This window comes from Sus scrofa, chromosome 3, assembly GCF_000003025.6.
Source record: "Sus scrofa isolate TJ Tabasco breed Duroc chromosome 3, Sscrofa11.1, whole genome shotgun sequence".
Taxonomy (NCBI): Eukaryota; Metazoa; Chordata; class Mammalia; order Artiodactyla; family Suidae; genus Sus; species Sus scrofa.
Window position 1 is genome coordinate 128899086 of NC_010445.4, and position 19299 is coordinate 128918384.

Sequence of the window (19299 nt, forward strand, 5' to 3'; positions counted from 1 at the left end):
AGCCCACTGAGCAAGGACTGGGATATAAACTGCATCCTCAGGGACACTATGTCAGGTTCTTAATCCACCGAGCCACAACTGGAACTCCTATTTCTATTTTGTAAATAAGTTCATTTATACCATTTTAAAATTATATGCCACATATGAAGTTAGTCTTTGCCTGACCTACCTCACTTAGTATGATAATCTCTAGGTCCATCCCTGTTGCTGCAAATGACATTATTTCATTCTGTGTATGGCGAGGTAATATTCTATTACACACACTCACACACACACACACACACACACTCACACACACACTCACACCACATCTTTATCCATTTCTCTGTTGATGGACATTTAGTTTGCTTCCATGTTTTGGCTATTGTAAACAGTACAGCCGTAAACATTGGGGTGCATGTGTCTTTTCAAATTAGAGCTTTCTCCAGATGGATGCCCAGGAGTGGGATTACTGGATCATATGGTAATACTATTTTTCATTTTTTAAGGAACCTCCACACTGTTCTGCATTGTGGCCGTACCAATTTACCTTTTCACCACCAGTGCAGGAGGGCTCCCTTTTCTCTCCATCATCTTCGGCATTTATTATTTGTAAAAACTTTTTGATGATGGCCATTCTGACTGGTGTGAGGTGATACCTCATTGTAATTTTGATTTGCTGTAATTTTGATTTGCATTCTCGAGTAACTATGATGCTCCTTAATTGGCAAGAATTACTGTGAGTTTTATTTATTTCTTCTCATGGTGTTCCTAGAAAGTATTATTGAACTTTGTATTGAGATGTGCTTTCCTTTAGTGCTCTTTAATCAGAACTGGGTATGGTCTTGAGTGTGTGGTCTTCCACTTTCATGAAATGCATAGGAAGTTGGGGTTAGGGAACTGCAAGCCTAGCTCATCCCTGACTAACTGGGCGATTGGGTCAGTTACCTCATTTCTCTGGATCTTGAGTTCCTCTTAGTAAGACCAGATATTTCAAGGGACCTTTGTGAAGACTGAAAGTTCTAATTTATGTGAATCTCTTGAAACAGGGTCTGGAAAAGCACTCAGTTAAAGCTAGATTTTGTTAGTCTGCTAGTGCTCTATTTTGAACGGAAACTAAGATGACTTTCATTTCCCTGAGAAGGAAACCGAAAGCAAACTCAGCAAGGCAGCCTGTGCGTGCTTAATGGTTACCAGGCCTGCAATCATAACACTTGGGTCCGTGAAATCAGCCAAAAGTATGGTAAAACCTTAAGATCCCATGTGTATGAAGAAACAAACCCAAATCTGTTTCCATTTCAAGTCAAATATCAAATATAGCGCAGAGGATGACCCTCGTTCAGCCAACAGAGTTCAATTCAGGGTAAATTTCTTTACCTGTACGATTATGTTAACATAGCTGGGATTCCATGGTTTAAACATACCACGATCATTTAATCATTCTATGACGATGAAAGTTTGGAATATTTTGCTTTTATTCTCTGAATTTTCTTGTACACGTCTTTTGGTTGATATAAGTATGCAGCAGTGTTGGTTGTAGACCCAAGATTGGATCGCCGGTCCATGTGATGGGCCCATGCTCCCCTTCAGCGCAGGGCTCCAAAGAGGTTCCCAGAAGGCTGCACCCACTTTACACTCTGACCAGAATAATGCAAGGGTTCCAGCTGCTCCACATCTTCCATATCACGTGATGTTGTCACTGCTTTACGTCGTGACTTCAGCATCACGTTTATATGGTTATTAGCTCTTTGGATATTCCCTTGTGTGACGTGCCTGTTCAAATCTCTTGCTTTTATTTATTTATTTTTTTGCATTGGATTTTCTGCGTCTTTATTATCAACCTGTAGGACTTCCTTGTACATCATGGACTTTCTTGGTTATATGTATGGCAACTACCTTCTTTAACTCTGTCTTTCCTGTTCTTTCATTTACTGGTTGCAATTTAACTCCTCTAAAATGAGGAGTTCCTGTTGTGGCTCAGAGGGTTAAGAAGCTGACTTAGTGTCCATGAGGATGCGGGTCCAATCCCTGACCTCATTCTGGGAGTTAAGGATCCTGCTTGCCATGAGCTGTGGTCTAGGTCACAGGCTCTGCTTGGCTTTGGTGTTGCCCTGGCTGTGGTGTAAGAGGGCAGCTACAGGTCTGACTCTGCCCCTAGCCTGGGAACTTCCATGTGCTGCATGTGAGGCCATAAAAAAAAAAAAATAAAATAAATGTAATTTCAGTGATTTACAGAGCTGTAATGGTTTGTGTGTGCATTTAAATACATGAAATGGAATATCAAAATCCTTCAAAATAAGAGTTCCTTGAACTTTTAATTTAACTTCTGTGTGTGTGTGTGCTGGGTTGTGCTTCAGGACTCTCAAGACCACCCACATGCTTGCTGATTGGCTGCAAGCACTTGTAGGACTAGGAGCAGGTCTTACCACAGGTGTGGTTTACTCCAAGCCAAGGATGCAGGGCAAGAACAACAAAGCAACAAAGAAACGAGGAACATCAGGAGTCTGGAGAGGTGGGCACAGCTTCTAGATCCTTCACCATGTGGGTTGCAGAACTAGATGTGCTTTCTCTCTGGCATCAGGCCCCCCAGACAGGTCTGCCTTATGTGCTGGGCTCCACCTGTAGGCACATCCTCTGTGCCATCTTTGGTCACCTAATCGCAGGACCCCCATCTGTGAATGAGGCACCTGTCCCCATTTAGAGTTATTGGTGTAAAATTCTATGTAATAGTCTCTCTTTTTGTGTCCTTTGTAATCTGTGGTTCTTCCCTCTCTTGACTATAATAGTAACACAATGCTGATGCATAATTTCATTTTCTTTTTATCCACCTAAATGATCGACCTACAAGCATATCTGTTAAACAGATTTTCAAAAACAAGCTCCTTTTCAAAATCTCATTTTTAATTTTCCTATTAACTACGCATTTGTATTAGTTAATTCTCCTTTTCCTTTTTCCTAGAATGACTAGACTATTTCACATTTCCCTGATGGATGCTCTAAGTGTTGAAAATGCTGCTTTTTAAATGAATGCATCCCTGAAATTCATTCATTCAAGCACCTCTTTGAAGTTTCTTTCCACCTCCCCAGCTTCTCGCCTCCACACCCACTGGGTGGGTTAATACAAACAAGTTAATTCAACCTCAATACTCACCTAAGGGGAGTCCATCAGATTCTCTGTCCTAGGCATTTGAAATTGAAGCTCAAAAATATGACAGAGAATTTCTCCTTTATGAATGAAGATAGTGTATCTTCCATATTCAATATGTAGTTAACATTGACTGAGCCCAGATCCTGCTGCATCATTAATTTCACAGCATCCTGGTAGGCAGGAGGGGGGTGAAAATGAGGAGGAAAACTTTAAGAGTGGGTATGAAGCGGGGCAGTGGGGGGGGGGTCCTGGAAAAAAGCTCAAGAAAGGCTCCTGGGAGGATGCCGTCCTCTACTAGAGAACAAAAAGCAGTTTGCCCTTTTTCTCTTTTCCTGTGGGTCACACTTGCTCCCTAAATGTCCCAAAGTCCAATTGTCCATAGAGAATAAAAATGATGCTGTTCTCAAAGAGTGAAAACATCTTAACCTCAGAATTATCCCTTGACTATAAGCTGATACTTCAACCACACCACGTTTATCAAAAAGGGTTGGTCTTTCAGGGTTAAACTGGATCCCATGCTAAAGGCACATTGATCAAATCTAATCCTTTGTTTTCAGTTTCAGTTTCCCTAATGTTTTCCGTCTTTGTCTCAAGTCCATTTTTTTTTTTTGTTTTTTGGTCTGCTTGACAATTACTTTCAAAGATATGTTAGGTATAAAAACAAAATAAAATATCCGAATAATCTTGCAAATGTGGCTTTACTATACAAAGCCAGCAATACCTCTGCTGCTGGCTGCCAAAGGCTCTGTCAGGCCAGCATGCTCAAGTCTCCTTGGACCTGTGCGCCCGACCTCAATGTGGCATTTGAAGGTAATTTAGAGGTGCCAATCTGGTGACACTTCTCAGGTTGAGAGTCAGCAGAAGGAGGTGGGTAACGCCCAAAGAGGGACGAGAATGTGCAAAGCAAAATGAATGAAAGCGCTTCCTGTTTAGGCAACAGAGCTGTTCCCAGGACTGGAGTCAGGGCCTAGGCTGGGAGAGGCGGTCGAGCTTAGGGCTGAGGTCGGGGAGCGGCTGTGGGGTCAGCGGGCCCGCTAGGCGAGCCCAGGTGAGGCGTCATCGGTGCCAGAGGGCAATGAGGAGCTGGTGAGGGTGGTGGGGAAGGGGAGAGACCTCGATCTAAAAAGCACACACACATGCCCCGTGCACTGGGCATAAGCAACACAGGAGGAATTATTTAAATCCCAGCCTGGGACCACCTGCCCATTCCCCACTGCAGCGAGGGCGCGGGTCCGCATCAATGCCCACCCGGCGGCCTGGCCCCTGCGGACTTCCCCTTCCGGCGGCCGACCTGGCGGCGAACAGGAGGCGGGGGCCGAAGCCGGAGAGGGCGCCCATCCAGGGCCCCGCCCGCCGCCTTCTCTGGCTTCAATTTCGTTTCCCCGGGCGCCGCCCGCCTAGTCCCCGGTTTCATTTCCCAGCGCGCGGGGCGGGACCTGGAGGAGCCGATGGCCTTCGGCCGCCGCCCGCGCGCCCCGCTGCTGCTCGCGCGCCTCTCGGGGCTGCGGCGTGGGGCCTGCGCTCCCGCCATGGAGCTGCCGCGCTGCTTCGCGCTGGAGCTGCCCGGCTGCACCCTGGCTCACTTCGCTGTCGATGACGAGGCCCCGGGCGCGCACCCCGACCCCCACGCGGCCGCGCTCCTGGGACCTCCGGGCCGCAGCTACTCGCTGAGCGTGCCGGTGGCCGAGGGCGCCGGCTGCGCGGCCAGGGTTCGCGCAGCCCGGTTGCACCAGCGCCTGCTGCACCAGCTGCGCGGCAGCCCCTTCCAGCTGTGCCAGCTGCACCGGCTGCTGTGCTACCATCCGGGCGGCGGGGCGGGCGGTCTGCAGCACGGCTTCCTGCTCCACGACCCCCGCGACAGCCCTGACACCCGGAGCGCGCTGCTGGCGCTGCTGGACGCCTACCGGGATGCCCCGCGCCCGCTCCTGGCCGAGTTCGCGGGCGACGCGGGCCGCCAGCTGTGGCGGCGCCCGTGGGAGCTGCAGGACGAACACGGGTGGCGGCAGGTCGGCAGCGAGCTTGTCGTGCCCGCGCCGGACCCCGCGCTGCACCCGGTGGTGCCCGACCTGCCCAGCTGCGGGGTCTTCCCCCACCGGGAGGCTGCCCGCGCCGTTTTGGAGGCGGTAAGAGTGGGGCCCCTTCCCAGCGCTCAGGAGGTACCCCCACCCGCCCCCAGCCAGAAAAGGGGAAACAGTGCGCTTGCTTTCCCCTTGGGCGGGGGTTGGCCTGCCCACACCTGTCTTGTCTGGTAGTGGTTTTACTCTCCGTAGCGAGTCAGGTAGTGAAGGTGGCCAGTGTGCCAGCCTCTGTTTAGACACCAGGGCTCTTTCCAGATTCCTGCCTGCCAGGAACCCCCAGCCAGATGTGGAAACTGCCATCCCAGCAGGCCGGTGCGGTGCCTGCTCTGGAGGTACTACAGGAGGCAGAGAGGCCACCGGCTATGGGGAAAGCAGAGGCTTCTAGGAAGTTGAGCACAGAAAAGGGCATGAGTTTGGAGGCTTAAGAAACTTAGACTTACTTTAGTGCCAGCCAGCTTACTGGCTGAGATCCAGTCCCTCTGCTACTCCACCTTTGTCTTGTTCCTTTTCATCTGTAAAATATCTGCATTGAAATGTTGGGACAAGGAAAAGTGAAGGGCCAGTGAAGGGCCCCTGAGAGCCTGACCATTCTAGGCAGGTCCTGAGGTTGGGCTATGGATCTTGGACAAATTGGCTGAGTTTTGGGACAGTAGTACTGAGTGGTTAATTTGCAAGCACTGGGTTTAAATGCAAACTCTGTCATTTATTACGTGTGTCAATTTCAGTAGATTTCTTAAACATCCTTTGCCTCAGTTTCCTTAATCTCTAGATAAGGATTATAACAGCACCACTCTCACAGAGTTATTATGAAGAGTGGCCTCGTTGATACGCCGAAAGCATTTAGAATATTTCCTTGCTCAGAGGAGCCCATAAGAAAATAAATGTCGGGGAGTTCCCATCATGGCTCAGTGGTTAATGAATCCTACTAGGAACCAGGAGGTTGCAGGTTTGATCCCTGGCCTTGCTCAGTGGGTTAAGGATCCGGCGTTGCCGTGAGCTGTGGTGTAGGTCGCAGACGTGGCTCGGATCCCGCGTTGCTGTGGCTCTGGCATAGGACAGTGGCTGCAGCTCCGATTCGACCCCTAGCCTGGGAACTTCCACATGCTGCTGGAGCGGACCCAGAAATGGCAAAAAGACAAAAAAAAAAAAAAAAAAAAAAAGACAAGAAAATAAATGTCTGGGCCTCTGTAGAGATGCCTGAGTACACAGTGAGCTCACGTGTAGTTAAGAACTTTGAATGCCCTGGAGACCCTGCCCTGCCTGCTTGGTGATTGCAGTGCTTGGTGATTGCAGTACTTGGCACTCTTTTGAACCCTGATCACTTAGGAAAGGACAGGATGCCGATTGCTCTCTTTGGAGCCTACAGTGTGGCTAATTTCCCACATTTGCGGCATACAGGGCCCGTGGTTCCCCTATGGCTGCGTGACACTGCTCTGCAATTATGAATCTTTCCTGTCCTTCCTCCTCAGGGGGAAGCTGGCAGGCTGAGTGATCCCGACAATTACTGGCTTTTTGAGCCTCAGCTCTGCAGTATAAAATAAAGCAATCCAGCCCTTCTCAGGTTCAAAATACTATGCATTTTATCCTAGTGCCAAACACAACTTCTGCCTTGATGGTGTTGTGCGGTGTTGCTCTCCATGATTAGATATGGCTTTCGCCAAAGCCCTGTTGCGTCCCTGCTGATGCTTGGGTGTGGTTTTCCAGTGTACATCCTTCATTCCCGAAGCCCAAGCCGTGCTTGACCTGGTTGACCGGTGCCCGGAGCAGGTCCAGAAGGGGAAGTTCCCAGTTATCGCCATTGAAGGATTGGATGCCACAGGTAAGAGAGTATCACCTTCTAGTCACAGGCAGGGAGCTTAATCAATCACTTGCAGGGGTAGACAGGTCTCGACAAACAAAACTTTATTCAAGGGTCAATCCATAAACCTCCTGGGAGCCTCTAGCGCGTGCCAGGCACAGAGGGAGGCTGGTCTGGGACATAAACATGGAAAGCTTCCAGAGTTCCCATTGTGGTTCAGCAGCTTGGGAACCCGACATAGCATCCATGAGCAGGCGGGTTCCACCCCTGGCCTTACTCAGTGGGTTAAGGATCTGGTTTTGCTGTGAGCTGCAGTGCAGGTGGCAGATGCGGCTCAGATCTGGTATTGCTGCGGCTGTTGCACAGGCTAGCAGCTGCAGCTCCGATTCAACCTCTAGCCCAGGAACTTCCATATGCCTTAGATGTGGCTGTAAAAAGAAAACAACAAATAAGCAAACAAACCACAGACACACACACACACACACACACACAACCCCCAAAGGTGGATATTTTCCCTGTAAGGCCACTGGAGGGTGATGGGGAGGGGACAGAGCAGAGCTTCTTGGGCCCTGAACCTGATGAACAGGGCAGGCACTGGATGCAGCCTGGATGTGGGATGAGGGGGTAGGGTCGTGGTCAAGGGAGAGTCCGGGTGGGCTCAGTAGGAAGGAGCTGGTCAGGCGAGGAAGGTGGAAGAGATCCTCAGACAGAAGAAAGGGCAGGGCGAAGTTGAACCAGCCTGGTGTGTCCAGGAGCTGCAGGCTGTTCAGAAGCGCCCGTGGAAGCCAAGCATGGGAGAACTAGGGAGTGGAGGACAGAAGCCCTTGAAGCTGGCAAATGGACATTGAAATACAATGCATGTGCTCACATTTAGCCCAAAACATGAAAGCAGGAGAAGCGTGGCTCCGAGGGTGTCAGGGAATTCCTAAGGACAGGGCGGATCTGGGAGGCCCCAGGGTCATGTGCTTCCCTGAGAGACTGTCTCCTTCCTGTGATGCCAGGAATGGGGAACTGGAGGCAGGTCAGAGTTTACCATTAATCTGTAAACCAAATGACCATCTTGTTTTGCCTTCCAAAGCCTTCCATCACCAGAGGTTCCTATTGTTTGGAACCTGGTCCGCCCGCAACTTTTTATAAAGAATCATATTGTTTAGTCTGTTCCTTCCATTTGCAGGTGGAAAGAAGGTCTTTGGTCTTTCCAAGTTCATTTGAACTTCGGGGAATAATAAGGTGGCCGTGGTTAAGGTGGGCTATGTTTTGTATATGACCTGCAGGTAAAACCACCGTGACCCAGTCAGTTTCAGATTCACTCAAGGCTGTTCTCCTAAAGTCGCCACCTGCTTGCATCAGCCAGTGGAGGAAGATCTTTGATGATGAACCAACAATCATTAGAAGAGCTTTTTACTCTTTGGGCAATTATATTGTGGCTTCTGAAATAGCTAAAGAATCTACCAAATCGCCTGTGATTATAGACAGGTGGGTGTAAAGTTGTCTTGAATTTGGTATTTCCTTCCTGATACAGGAGTGTGTGTGTGTGTGTGTGTGTGTGTACATATATATGCAAGGTCACAGCTGTGTTTAAGTCACACTGTATTATGGTAATAATAGGAATAAGGCCTATGATGTATTAATTGCCAACACCATTGGCTGGCATTTTGCTACAAGCATTACACATACTATATGAATATCTGGAACAATTACTGCTACATGGATGCCAAATTGACTGATGAGAAACACCGGTCTTTGAAAAGTTAAGTAACTTGCCAAAGTGACTGAGCTAGAAATAGCATATTGTGATTTTTTTTTTTTTTTTTAAGGTGCACTTGCAGCAGGCAGGGTAGAATCAGAGCTGGAAATTCCCGGGCTAGGGGTAGAATTAGAGCTGCAGCTGCTGGCCTACACCATAGCCACAGCAACAGCAGATCCTAGCCATATCTGCAACCTATGCCACAGCTCACGGCAACATCAGACCCTTAACTCACTGAGGGAGGCCAGGGATCACACCTGCGTCCTCATGGACACTATGTTGGGTTCTTAATGAGCTGAGCCACAAGAGAACTCCAGGAATGTTAACAAAAGTCTCTGGTTGAAAAATTGAGCTTTCAGGGTTTTGTTTATTGTCTGACTCAACAGACATTTAGTGGGCAGCTACCATTTGCCAGAGACTGTTCTCAGTGTAGGAGATTCAAAGTAAGTGAGGTGCATCATGGAGCAAACATTGCATTGAAGGAGACGATGATGATGGCGTGTAGAGAGGCGGAGTATCCGAGAACGATGGCTGCTGCAAAGGAGAGACGAAGGTCACGCAGTGGTGTGGTTTAGGAAGTTCCTGCCTGAGGAGGTGCCGTTGCTCTGAGCTCTGAGCCACCAAAGAGGAGCAAACATGACACTCCAGAGTGACAGTGTCATGAGCGCGGGATTGCAAGAGCAAAGACGGGAAGGTGGGGACGGATTCTGGGGCTAGAATCAGGCCAGTGTGAGGAGACCGGAGTGGCCCAGGGGCTGCTTTCTGGGTAGATGGAGAGAAAGCAGGTCAGCAGGGCCTGCGTCTATGATAAAGAGCATGGATTTCACTCTGAGGGCAGCGGGGAGCCTTTGGAAAGTATCGGATAATGGGGTGCCATAAGCCAGGGTATGCTTTAAAATTCTGTGCATGAGAAATAAAAGGCTACACAAATGGACAGAGGGCACGGCAATCAAGTCATATCACACTAGGCTTTAAATCACCAGGATTCGGTGATGTGGACATTAAAATCCCAGCTTGCTCTCATTAGATTGGTGAGCACTACTTGAAAAGGTCTGAAGGCCCAGAGCTGGAGCATTGGGCATTTCTGTTGATAGGGATCCATAGACACTCACATGGTGCTGGTGGGAGCAGGTACCTGCAGGGCCCCTCGGGGAGCAATTTGAGAAGACATAGCAAACTGGAAGAGGGGTTCCACCTCTTGGAGAACCCCTCGTGGAATTTGCTTCAGCCTTTGTTCATAACATTAAAAAACTTGAAAAACCCAAGGCATCAGCCGCAGAAAGGGCACATTTATGGAAGGGAGCACTGCGCAGCCAGCCATCCACACAGGTACAGCGCGTCGGTGCGCTGCCGGCGTTGCAAAACCGTCGTTTCAAATGAAAGAAATGAACTTTCAGAAAGATGTCCCGTGGAATACATGCAAAATAATACCCCCCAAAGGGTTGGAAAGATGTCGAACACCAAATTTAGGACAGCGCCATCCCCTGGGGAGGAAAGAGAAATGCATTTGATGGCGAGGACTATAGGGCTTCAATTGCAGCTGGTTGGATTGATTCTTAGTTTTACTCCAATGTACGCCTTATTGTTCCTGCTGCGATTTTACTTATTTTTGGAAAGATGTGCAGGTGCCCTGATGTCTGAGAAGCATTCAGGGTCAAGAACACTCATTATAAATGGAAATCTCAAGGGGTCGCAAAAAAGGGAACCTCTTCAAGGACAGCCTGCACACCAGCAGGACTTAGAACCTTCCTCCACTCTGTAAACCCGCCTTCCTCCCTCCCAGTCACAGCCCATCCTTCCCCTAAGTGGACACCACTGCCCTGGCTCCATCAACATGGATGAGGATGAGTTCTTGTTCTTTTTTTTTTTTTTTTTTGGCCCCACTGGTGGCATATGAAAGATCTCTGGCCAGGTATCAAATCTAAGCTGTAGCTGTGACCTACTCCAGAGCTGCAGGAGCGCTGGATCCTTAACCCACTGTGCTGCAGCAGAAACTCCCAGTTCTGGCTTGGTCTTGAACCATCTATACAGGTGGGTAGACGTTACGTGCTGTTTGCATCTGACCTCCCTCACACGACGACGTCTCTGCCGCCATGACCATTTTCTTTTACACACCTTTGGTGCCCATTTTCCTGACACTCCCTAAGCTAAATACTGAGATGCTGAGGTTGGCAGCAGAGACAGGGTTTATCTACATGGCTGCCAAGCGAGCCAATGGGAGAACAAATCTCAAACCCACCTTCCCCAAGGCGAAGGGTGTGGATCTTCCTGGGATAAAGAAGCAGGGTGATCCAAGATGTGGGAAGCCTGGGAAGAAGTGATGGGAAGTAAGAAAAAGTATGTGGTGGTGAGTGGGAGGGAAGGTGAGAAACAGGGAAAATTAGCGAGCGGGTCTGTGCTGTCATCTAAGCTAACAGACCAGTGGTAGTTTAACTATGGAGATGGTGGGGTGAGTATTTCAAAGTTGAGAAGCTACAAGGAATCCTAGTTAGACTCCGATTTCCTGTGTGGGACTTCTTTACCCTTGAGATGTTTTCGCCCTATTGTTAAAGTGCCTGGATTTACCGTATTGATAGGTTTTTTTGGCTATAGCCCCCTTTATTTGTTTAAAAATTTATTGGAGTTGATTTACAATGTTCTGTCAGTTTCTGCTGTACAGCAAAGTGACCCAGTTATACATTTATATACATTCTCCCCCCCCCCGCATTATCCTCAATCATGTTCCATCACAAGTGATTAGATATTTTATTTCAAGGAAAGAGACTAGGCTTTTTCTAGTAAAGTGTGGCTTCATGGGGTACGCTATCTCCTAAGATGTCCAAATGTCCTGCAGCAACACTGGCTTCTGCATGAAGGTGGACTCTTAATCTCCCCACCCCCAGTTCCTAATCTGTTAGATGGGGGTATCCCTTCTCCCTTGCCTGCTGATCATCAGGACTTGTGATGAATATCCAGTGAGTTGATGCAGGCGAAAGTGCTTGGAAAGTAGCCCATTTTTATTAAAATATCAAGTGCAATTATATGAACGATGTATAATGTGTCAGCAGATTGCATTTGATTTGAACTAATATGGTTTCCCTGATGGCAAGGATGGAGAATACGCAGTAAAGAGTCTGAGACTGTTGGCCAGAGGGTATGATTATTTAAAATGAGCCCCAGTGTTGCCACCACTGAGAGAACACTCTGGCTTTTGCAAAGCAGAGCCCCCCCCCCCTTCTTCCCGGATTTCTGTGAATTGTCTGCAATTTTGTTCTTTAAAGAGATAATACTGGATCCCCTTGTCAGATGAGAAGAAAAGAGCAGTTCTTTGTTGTCTGGGTGGGTTTTGTTCGTGTTTAAAGATTTTAAGGAAATCCATTGCAGGCAATGCCACCGTCTAGCTGAAAAGATAAGGGAGACTGAGTAATTTTTGATGGTGACTGTGGTTAGGGTTGGCAGCTTAATCACCCTCATTACCTAGAAAAATCGATTCTTGCTGATGGTTTTTCTATAGTAAAGATGGCTTTTTACATTTAGATGAAACCAGCCTCTGGGTTCATAGCTGAGGATTTGATTCAGTGAACATGGAGCGTGTGCAAAATGCAGTGTATATTGTCATTTTGTTGCTAAGAAGATGAAAACCTGGGCTCTCTGCCTGGATTTATTCAGCTTAGGAGACAAGGAGCCTCTGATAGAGAAGGTGAAAGTGTGAGTTTGTAGGTGTTTAAGAGTCAGGTAAGTGGTGCACAGGAATGGGTCCAGGCAGAATTCCAGGAGCAAGCAGCTACAGCGGCCACACTTTTGGAGGTGGAAACGGGCTTTGCCAGATGAATGATGGTAGAATTGATCAACCTCCCACGTTGATTTTTTTTACATTTGTCCTTTTTTTCTTTTCTTTTTTTTCTTTTTTTTTTTCTGCTGCACCTGTGGCATTTGGAAATTCCTTGGCCAAGGATGAAATCTGAGCAACAGCTATGACCTACGCCACAGCTGTGGCAATGCTGGATCTGTAACCCACTGTGCTGGGCTGGGGACTGAACTCATGCCTCCACAGCAAGTCTTCGGTCAGGTTCCTAGTGCAGCTGGGCTGGGTTCGATCCCCAGCCCAGTTGCACTATAGAGGGAACTCCTACATTCGTTCTTTTCAATACTGTCTGTATCATGTGATCATAATTTGTAATGATGCAATATTAATTACGACAAGTGTCCAATAAGAATTAAATTATGTCGTGTAAAGACAGTATGATTTTTTTTTTTAAAAAAAGCACCTGGCTGATTATTTTTACAACAAAGATGGAAGGAAAAAAACTTTCATGATTTTCCTTTTGCTGATGAGAAATTTGAGACTTAACCAGTCCACAAAGTAGGTTAATACAGAGAGCAAAACAAGGCACAGCTTGGCTACCCTGTGGTTTATTTTGTAGATAAAAGAGGAGTATGTCCATTTCATTGTGAAACATACCTCAAATCTAAAATTACTAAAAATCTAGGATTTTGGAGTTCCTGTTGTAGCTCAGCGGGTGAAGAACCCGACACAGTGTCCATGAGGATTTGACTCCTGGCCTCCCTTAGTGAGTTAAGGATCCATCATTGCCTCAGGCTACAGTGTAGATCAAAGATGTGACTTGGATCCACTGTTGCTGTGACTGTGGGGAGAGCCAGCAGCTGCAGCTCGGATTGCACCTATATGCCACAGGTGTGCCCATAAAAAGAAGAAAAAAAAAAAGAATCTAGGATTTTAAAACATCACAAGCAATAAAATGAAAATACAGACAAGGATGGGGCCATGGGTACCTTCCTAAGTTGGGATGTTTATAATTGTTTCATAAATATTTGGTGTAGGTGATAGTCCTTTGATACTGGATTTGGAGGTTTGCATTTTGTAACTTAAAATTGGGATATGCTTGGAGCAGGACAAGAGTAAAATAAACTATGACAAATTAAAAAAAATCTAATTCATTTATTCACACACCCGAAGAACATGAGTTAGTGCTTAACTATTTTGTGTCAGGTACTGGTTTTGGGTTCTGGGATGCAGAGATGTCTAAAAATGAATCATGGGGAGTTCCTGCTGTGGCACAGCAGGTCTGGAGTTGCCCCAACTGTGGCACAGGTTGCAGCTGCAGCTCGGATTTGGTCCCTGGCCTGGGAACTTCTCTATGGCCATTAAAAAAAAAAAAAAAAAAAAAAGAGTTATCTAATGGAGGAGACAAGAGAGATAAAGTTGTAAACAACTAGCTCTAATTTCCAGTAAACCCTTCAGCAGAGTCGAGTATGAAAGGTATTAAGAGCCCGGAGGAGGAAACCGAACTGTGCTTGGGGACTTTCTCTGGGTGGGGTCTGCGGGAGGGGCAGGCATTTCGCCGTCAGAAACCCTCCCTCCATCTGTTAGAGCAGAGTAAAGACAGTTCCAGCACAGGGCCGGGCCTGGGTCCCCCCCTGTGAAGATAAGACGCCCTGCGTCTTAGCCTCAGGCTGAGCGTTTCCGGCAGGTGGTAGAAAGCCATGGGGGCTTTTTGAAAGAGAGGGCTGACTTGATTTTCTTTGATGGCGGTGACTTTCTTTTCCTCTCCCGTGAACCATTTTAAGAACAGCCTGTCAAGAGGGGCTCAGGGAGGGTATTCACAGAGTTTCATAGATTTTTAGTGGATTTATTTCTTTTCCTGATCAATACAGAGGCAGTTAGATGAATGGAGGGCTGGAAAGGACAAAGCCTGCTAGCCAAGGTTCCCAGAACGTGGATTTCATCTACAAGGTCGAGTTTTAAACATTGTAGGGGAGTTCCCATTGTGACTCAGTGGGTTAAGAACCCTGCAGTGTCTGTGAGGCTGTGGGTTCGATCCCTGGCCTCGCTCAGTGGGTTAAGGATTCGGTGTTGCCATTAGCTGCAGTGTAGGTCACATTCATGGCTTAGATCTGGTGTTGCTGTGGCTGTGGTGTAGACCGGCAGCTGCAGCTCGGATTTGACCCCTAGCCTGGGAACTTCCATATGCCACAGGTGCAGCCATAAAAAGAAAACAAAAACAAAACAAACAAACAAAAATCATAGGAACTGAGTGGGCCTGGAGACTTTTATTTGGCCATTAAATACCAATGGATCACTGAAGAAATCTACTGTCACCTGCCATTCTGCAAGGTCAAGGCAATAGAGTAGCCTTACAATTCGTGCAGTTTCAACCAAATAAATGGGAAGCACTCACTGAATTCTTATTGTGGTTGTTGATTTTAACTAATTTTTACTTTTGATAAATACTCTTAACAGTAGGATTTGATTATATCCCTTTCATGTGTACCACACCAGGACAAGTTCAGCGGAAGCAGCCTGGGTATCAGTATCCTCAGCATCTGATTTTCAGCTGCTCCCTTGACTTCCTCTGCAGATGGGGAACTCACTACACCTTTCCTTCTCAGGTACTGGCACAGCACGGCCACCTACACCATAGCCTCTGAGGTGAGTGGGGGTCTCCAGCACCTGCCCCCCACCCACCACCCTATATACCAGTGGCCCAGGGACCTGCTCAAACCCGACCTGGTCCTGCTGCTCACCGTGAGTCCAGAGGAGAGGATGAAGAGGATCGAGGGCCGGGGCCTGGAGAGGACCAGAGAGGAGGTTGAGCTGGAGACGGACAGCATATATCGTCAGAAGTAGGTGTCCCGAGGCGCTGTGAGGGGCAGGGTGGGGGTCTCAGGCTGGGGTGACAAACCAGAAGCAGCGCTGACTCTAGGACAGTGGACGAAATGACATGGTACCCATTTTCCCAACCCGAGTGGCAGTCTCCAGGGAGACTCGCTCCTTCCAAGGGGGCTGGTCCTTGGGGCTGCGAGGTGGGTTTCAGAGCCATGGGGTATCTCCCTGGGACCCGAACCTTCTTTTCACCTGGCAGTGCCAGCAACAGCGTGAACCTGGGAGAGACAATACCCCTTTCCGGGCCATCGTTATGGATGGGGCCGAGGACACTCTGGTGAAACCCCAGTGCCTTTTGCCCGTCTGGGGCTTGCTGGGTGTCAGGCCCTTTACTCCCGATGCTCTGTCATTCGTTGAAGGACAGTGTTAGCCGTATGTTACACTTTACCAAACTGAGGCTCAAAGGAGTCAGTGATGTGTCTGCGTTTGCCCGGCTACCCAGTCGTAAAGCTGAGACGGACACCAAGATCTTGCTGGTTTTAAGGCCATTCTTCTCTTTTCATTCAAAGGCTGGGACCACAAAAGCAGGAGTGTCTGCTGGACTGTCTTCTTGCTTCACGGCTGAATATCAATCAGTTCTGTAGGACTGGTTGGAAAAGCCAAAACAAAATAGTTTATATAAGTACATACTAATAGTACAGTTACCGTAAGATGATCCTGTTATAACATAAATAATTAACAACTCAGCTGTGGGCAGAGAAACCACATCGAGGAGTTGACTTGTATTGATTCAGTTAAACCTGGTGATGACGTTCTTTCCGTCCTCAATTCACAGAGGAGGAGACTGAGGCACAGATGGGATGGGAAGGACATGGGGCGGGTTCTTGCTGCTGAGTGAAGAGGCAGGGCTTTGGACCCAGATTACCTCTGCCGGGGGCTTGTTTTAACCACAGGGTGCTTTGGCCCTGCCCTCAGCCCCAGCCATCCATACACACCTGGGCTGGCTGACACTGGAAGGAGAGGTCGAATGCCAGTGAGATTTTAGAAAACTCCTAAGTGAACACAATGTATATGCCGAGGCCCCCTGGCTTGTCAGAAATCTGGCTTGTGTGAAATCCTGCAGGGCATAGACTCTTCAGATATGTGCCGTTGGGGGACTTAGTCTCTTTGAGTCTCTGTTCCTTCCTCTGCAAGATGAGAATAATGACCTTGGTTTTGCTCCCAAAGTTCCTGGGAGTATGAAATGAGAAGAAGGAGGTTTCCCAGTGGCTCCGCAGGTTCAGGACCCAAAGTTGATGTTGTCTCCGTGAGAATGTAGGTTTGATCCCTGGCCTCACGTCAGTGGGTTAAGATCTGACGTTGATGCAAGCTGTGGCACAGGTCACAGACGCGGCTCAGATCTGCCACTGCTACGGCTGTGGTGCAGGTTGGCCCTTGCAGCTCTGATTTGACGCCCTAGCCTGGGAACTTCCGTATGCCACATGTGTGGCCTTACAAAGAAAGGGAAAAAAAAAATGAGAATATGCAGAATGCCAAAACTTGGCAGATCCTAGGTATTCAATAAGTGCTAGCTATTAAACATTATTATGGATTTCTCATTTCTTGAACTAAATGTATGTCTCCTGTGGGCCACGCGAGTCCCCGAGGGGAGTGGAGCCATGAAGCAGGTGGGGAGCTGCCTGGGGCTGTTTCTGTCATGGTAGGAAAAGACCATGTGTATGAAGAGCCTGTTAACACGCGGCCGTCTCTTTTCATGCCGCCTGTCTGCAGGGTAGAAGTGTCCTACCAGCGGATGGAGGACCCTGGATGCCACGTGGTGGATGCCAGCCCTTCCAGAGAAAAGGTCCTCCAGACCGTTTTAAGCATAATCCAAAATAACTGTAATGTGTTGTGATTCCTCTGGGCCAGACGGACATTGTGCTGGATTTGCTGTTGTTGGACACATCTGAGCCCACGGCCAGTTTTGCAGTTTCCCCAGCTTTCAGTTGCATAAGCACGTTGTGTGGCACAAGACTGGACGTGACAGTTTTACCTAAACCGTTGTTCTCGCTGCTGACCGACGAACCAATCAGGGCTGAGACTGGGCGCGTTCCTGTGAGAGATGGTGATTGCTTCCGCCAAGTGTAACAAACGTTTTCTGGAACTTCTTTTACCTCCGTCTCTACCAAATGCCTCCACGGTTGGTTTCCTCCGACAGCAGCGGGAGGCGGACCGAAGGAACCACGAAGCTCCTCCCGCCTCGTCTGTGCCCACACCGGCCACTGGTGAGACCTTGATGTGCCCGGGGCTGGCTTCTTCCCACTTCCTCCCATCCTGCCGATTCCATCAGCCCCCGAATCCTAGAGCCAAGCGATCCGGAAGAACGCATCCTGTGTCGGGCTGTCAGAAGACCTTCCCACGTGGCCCATCTTGTCCCTGACCCGCAAGGCGTCTGCCCTGTGTCTGAGGCTTCTAGCCCGGGAGAGGGTTCTCTTGGTTAGCACCTCAACGTCAGTCACAGAAGAGACCAACCCAGGATGCCCTGAATACACACATGCCCCGACAGCCCTCGAGTTCTGTTCTGACGATGTGTAGGCCGCTCCTTTCCTCTGACGACCTGGCTTTGGATAGAACGTGTGTTTTGCACTAAAGTAGATTCTTAAACGGAGCCAGCACAGCAATATACTTATATTGATGTTTACATCTTGTTTGTCCTGGAGTAGGGACTGGGCCTTCCATCAGAACTGAAGCCAAGAAGCCAAATGCAAAGCTGCTGGTGTGTTTTCCTCAGACAGATTTAATTGATCTTACTACGTCAGCACAGTGGGTCCTGGAATGGGATTTCTTGGTGAATTATCTTGCACTTGAATATCTAAGGATTACATGTGAAGTCAGCATGTAATGGGGATCTTTTTGGCTAGAAAGAAAAATAGCTGAGAAAAGAGGAAACTTCATCAGTATGTGGCCTTGGTGAGACTTGTAACATCCCTGTAACTTGATCTAAAAACTGATAGTATTTCTTTATTTCTCTTAAGGAGTTGGCTGAACCAGGCAATTATTTAGAACTGCTTCCACTTCTAAGATAGGTTGAATCCGTCAGTTATTTTAAGGGATTCTCTCAAGAAGACATCCCCCCCGATGTGTCTGTCGGGTTTATCACATGGACTCTTAAACTATAATAAAGTGTATATTAACTGTATTATTTTTCAAAAGCACTATCGGTATTTTACACATAATATATATATGTATATAAAGATGTAATTTCATTTGAAAATGTTTTTTAAAGCTGCTAAGTCACACTGGATTCTGTAAGATACAATGTCTAAGTATGCCACTGAGATCATTCACTTCGAATATTTTGAAAAGCTTGTCCTGGCAGCCTAGCACTGCAAACATTTCATGCTTTCTTTGTGGCCCTTGCAAATGAATAAACGTGCTGTGATTTTCTCACCCTTGCTGTTGTCACAGAGGTCCTTGGTTTTTCTGAAGGGGCTTCCCCACTGCAGCTCTCAGGTGGGAAGGGATTTGAGGTTAAGGAAGTGAAACGGGGTGCATTTGTGGTCAGCGTGCTTTCAGAGGAAGAGGAAAACATCTTGATTTTGTTTTCAGCGTTTCAAGAACGTGCCGTCTTCCTCAGTGCAGATATTAAAGGACTTTTTTCCCTAATCTTATAAGAAATAATTCTTCCTACACTTGGGCTTCTTGTACACTGATTGGGCTTCTTGTACAGGGCCTCCTACCTGGAAAAGGATGACCAGGAATGACTTGCTTGGCTTTGTTTCATATCAGGTGAGTTTCCTTTCTGTTCCTGTGGCAGACTTTTAGTGTCCCCAATATTTACTCTGCGTCTCTTCCACGGTACTAGAATTTCGAGCTCAGCTTGTGGCTGCTGAGAGTTCTGAGGACATTTCCAAGTTCCCTTCTAACTGGCGAGGTCAACTGACCCCACACAGGTTCTTCCTGCAA

General features: G+C 47.9%; 1 protein-coding gene across 1 annotated transcript; it reads left to right on the forward strand.

Moving 5' to 3' along the window:
* On the forward strand, window positions 4310-18788 carry CMPK2 (cytidine/uridine monophosphate kinase 2). The gene is made up of 5 exons (XM_021087907.1): window positions 4310-5250; window positions 6910-7024; window positions 8278-8479; window positions 15141-15374; window positions 17125-18788. The coding sequence occupies exons 1-5, from the start codon at window positions 4576-4578 to the stop codon at window positions 17246-17248; spliced, it is 1350 nt and encodes a 449-aa protein (XP_020943566.1). The 5' UTR covers window positions 4310-4575; the 3' UTR covers window positions 17249-18788.

Coding starts and splice junctions, on each gene's coding strand:
- CMPK2 (XM_021087907.1), top strand. CDS start 4,576: ATGGCCTTCGGCCGCCGCCCGCGCGCCCCGCTGCTGCTCGCGCGCCTC. Junction 5,251..6,909: donor CCCGCGCCGTTTTGGAGGCG/GTAAGAGTGGGG, acceptor GTGGTTTTCCAG/TGTACATCCTTCATTCCCGA. Junction 7,025..8,277: donor TGAAGGATTGGATGCCACAG/GTAAGAGAGTAT, acceptor TATGACCTGCAG/GTAAAACCACCGTGACCCAG.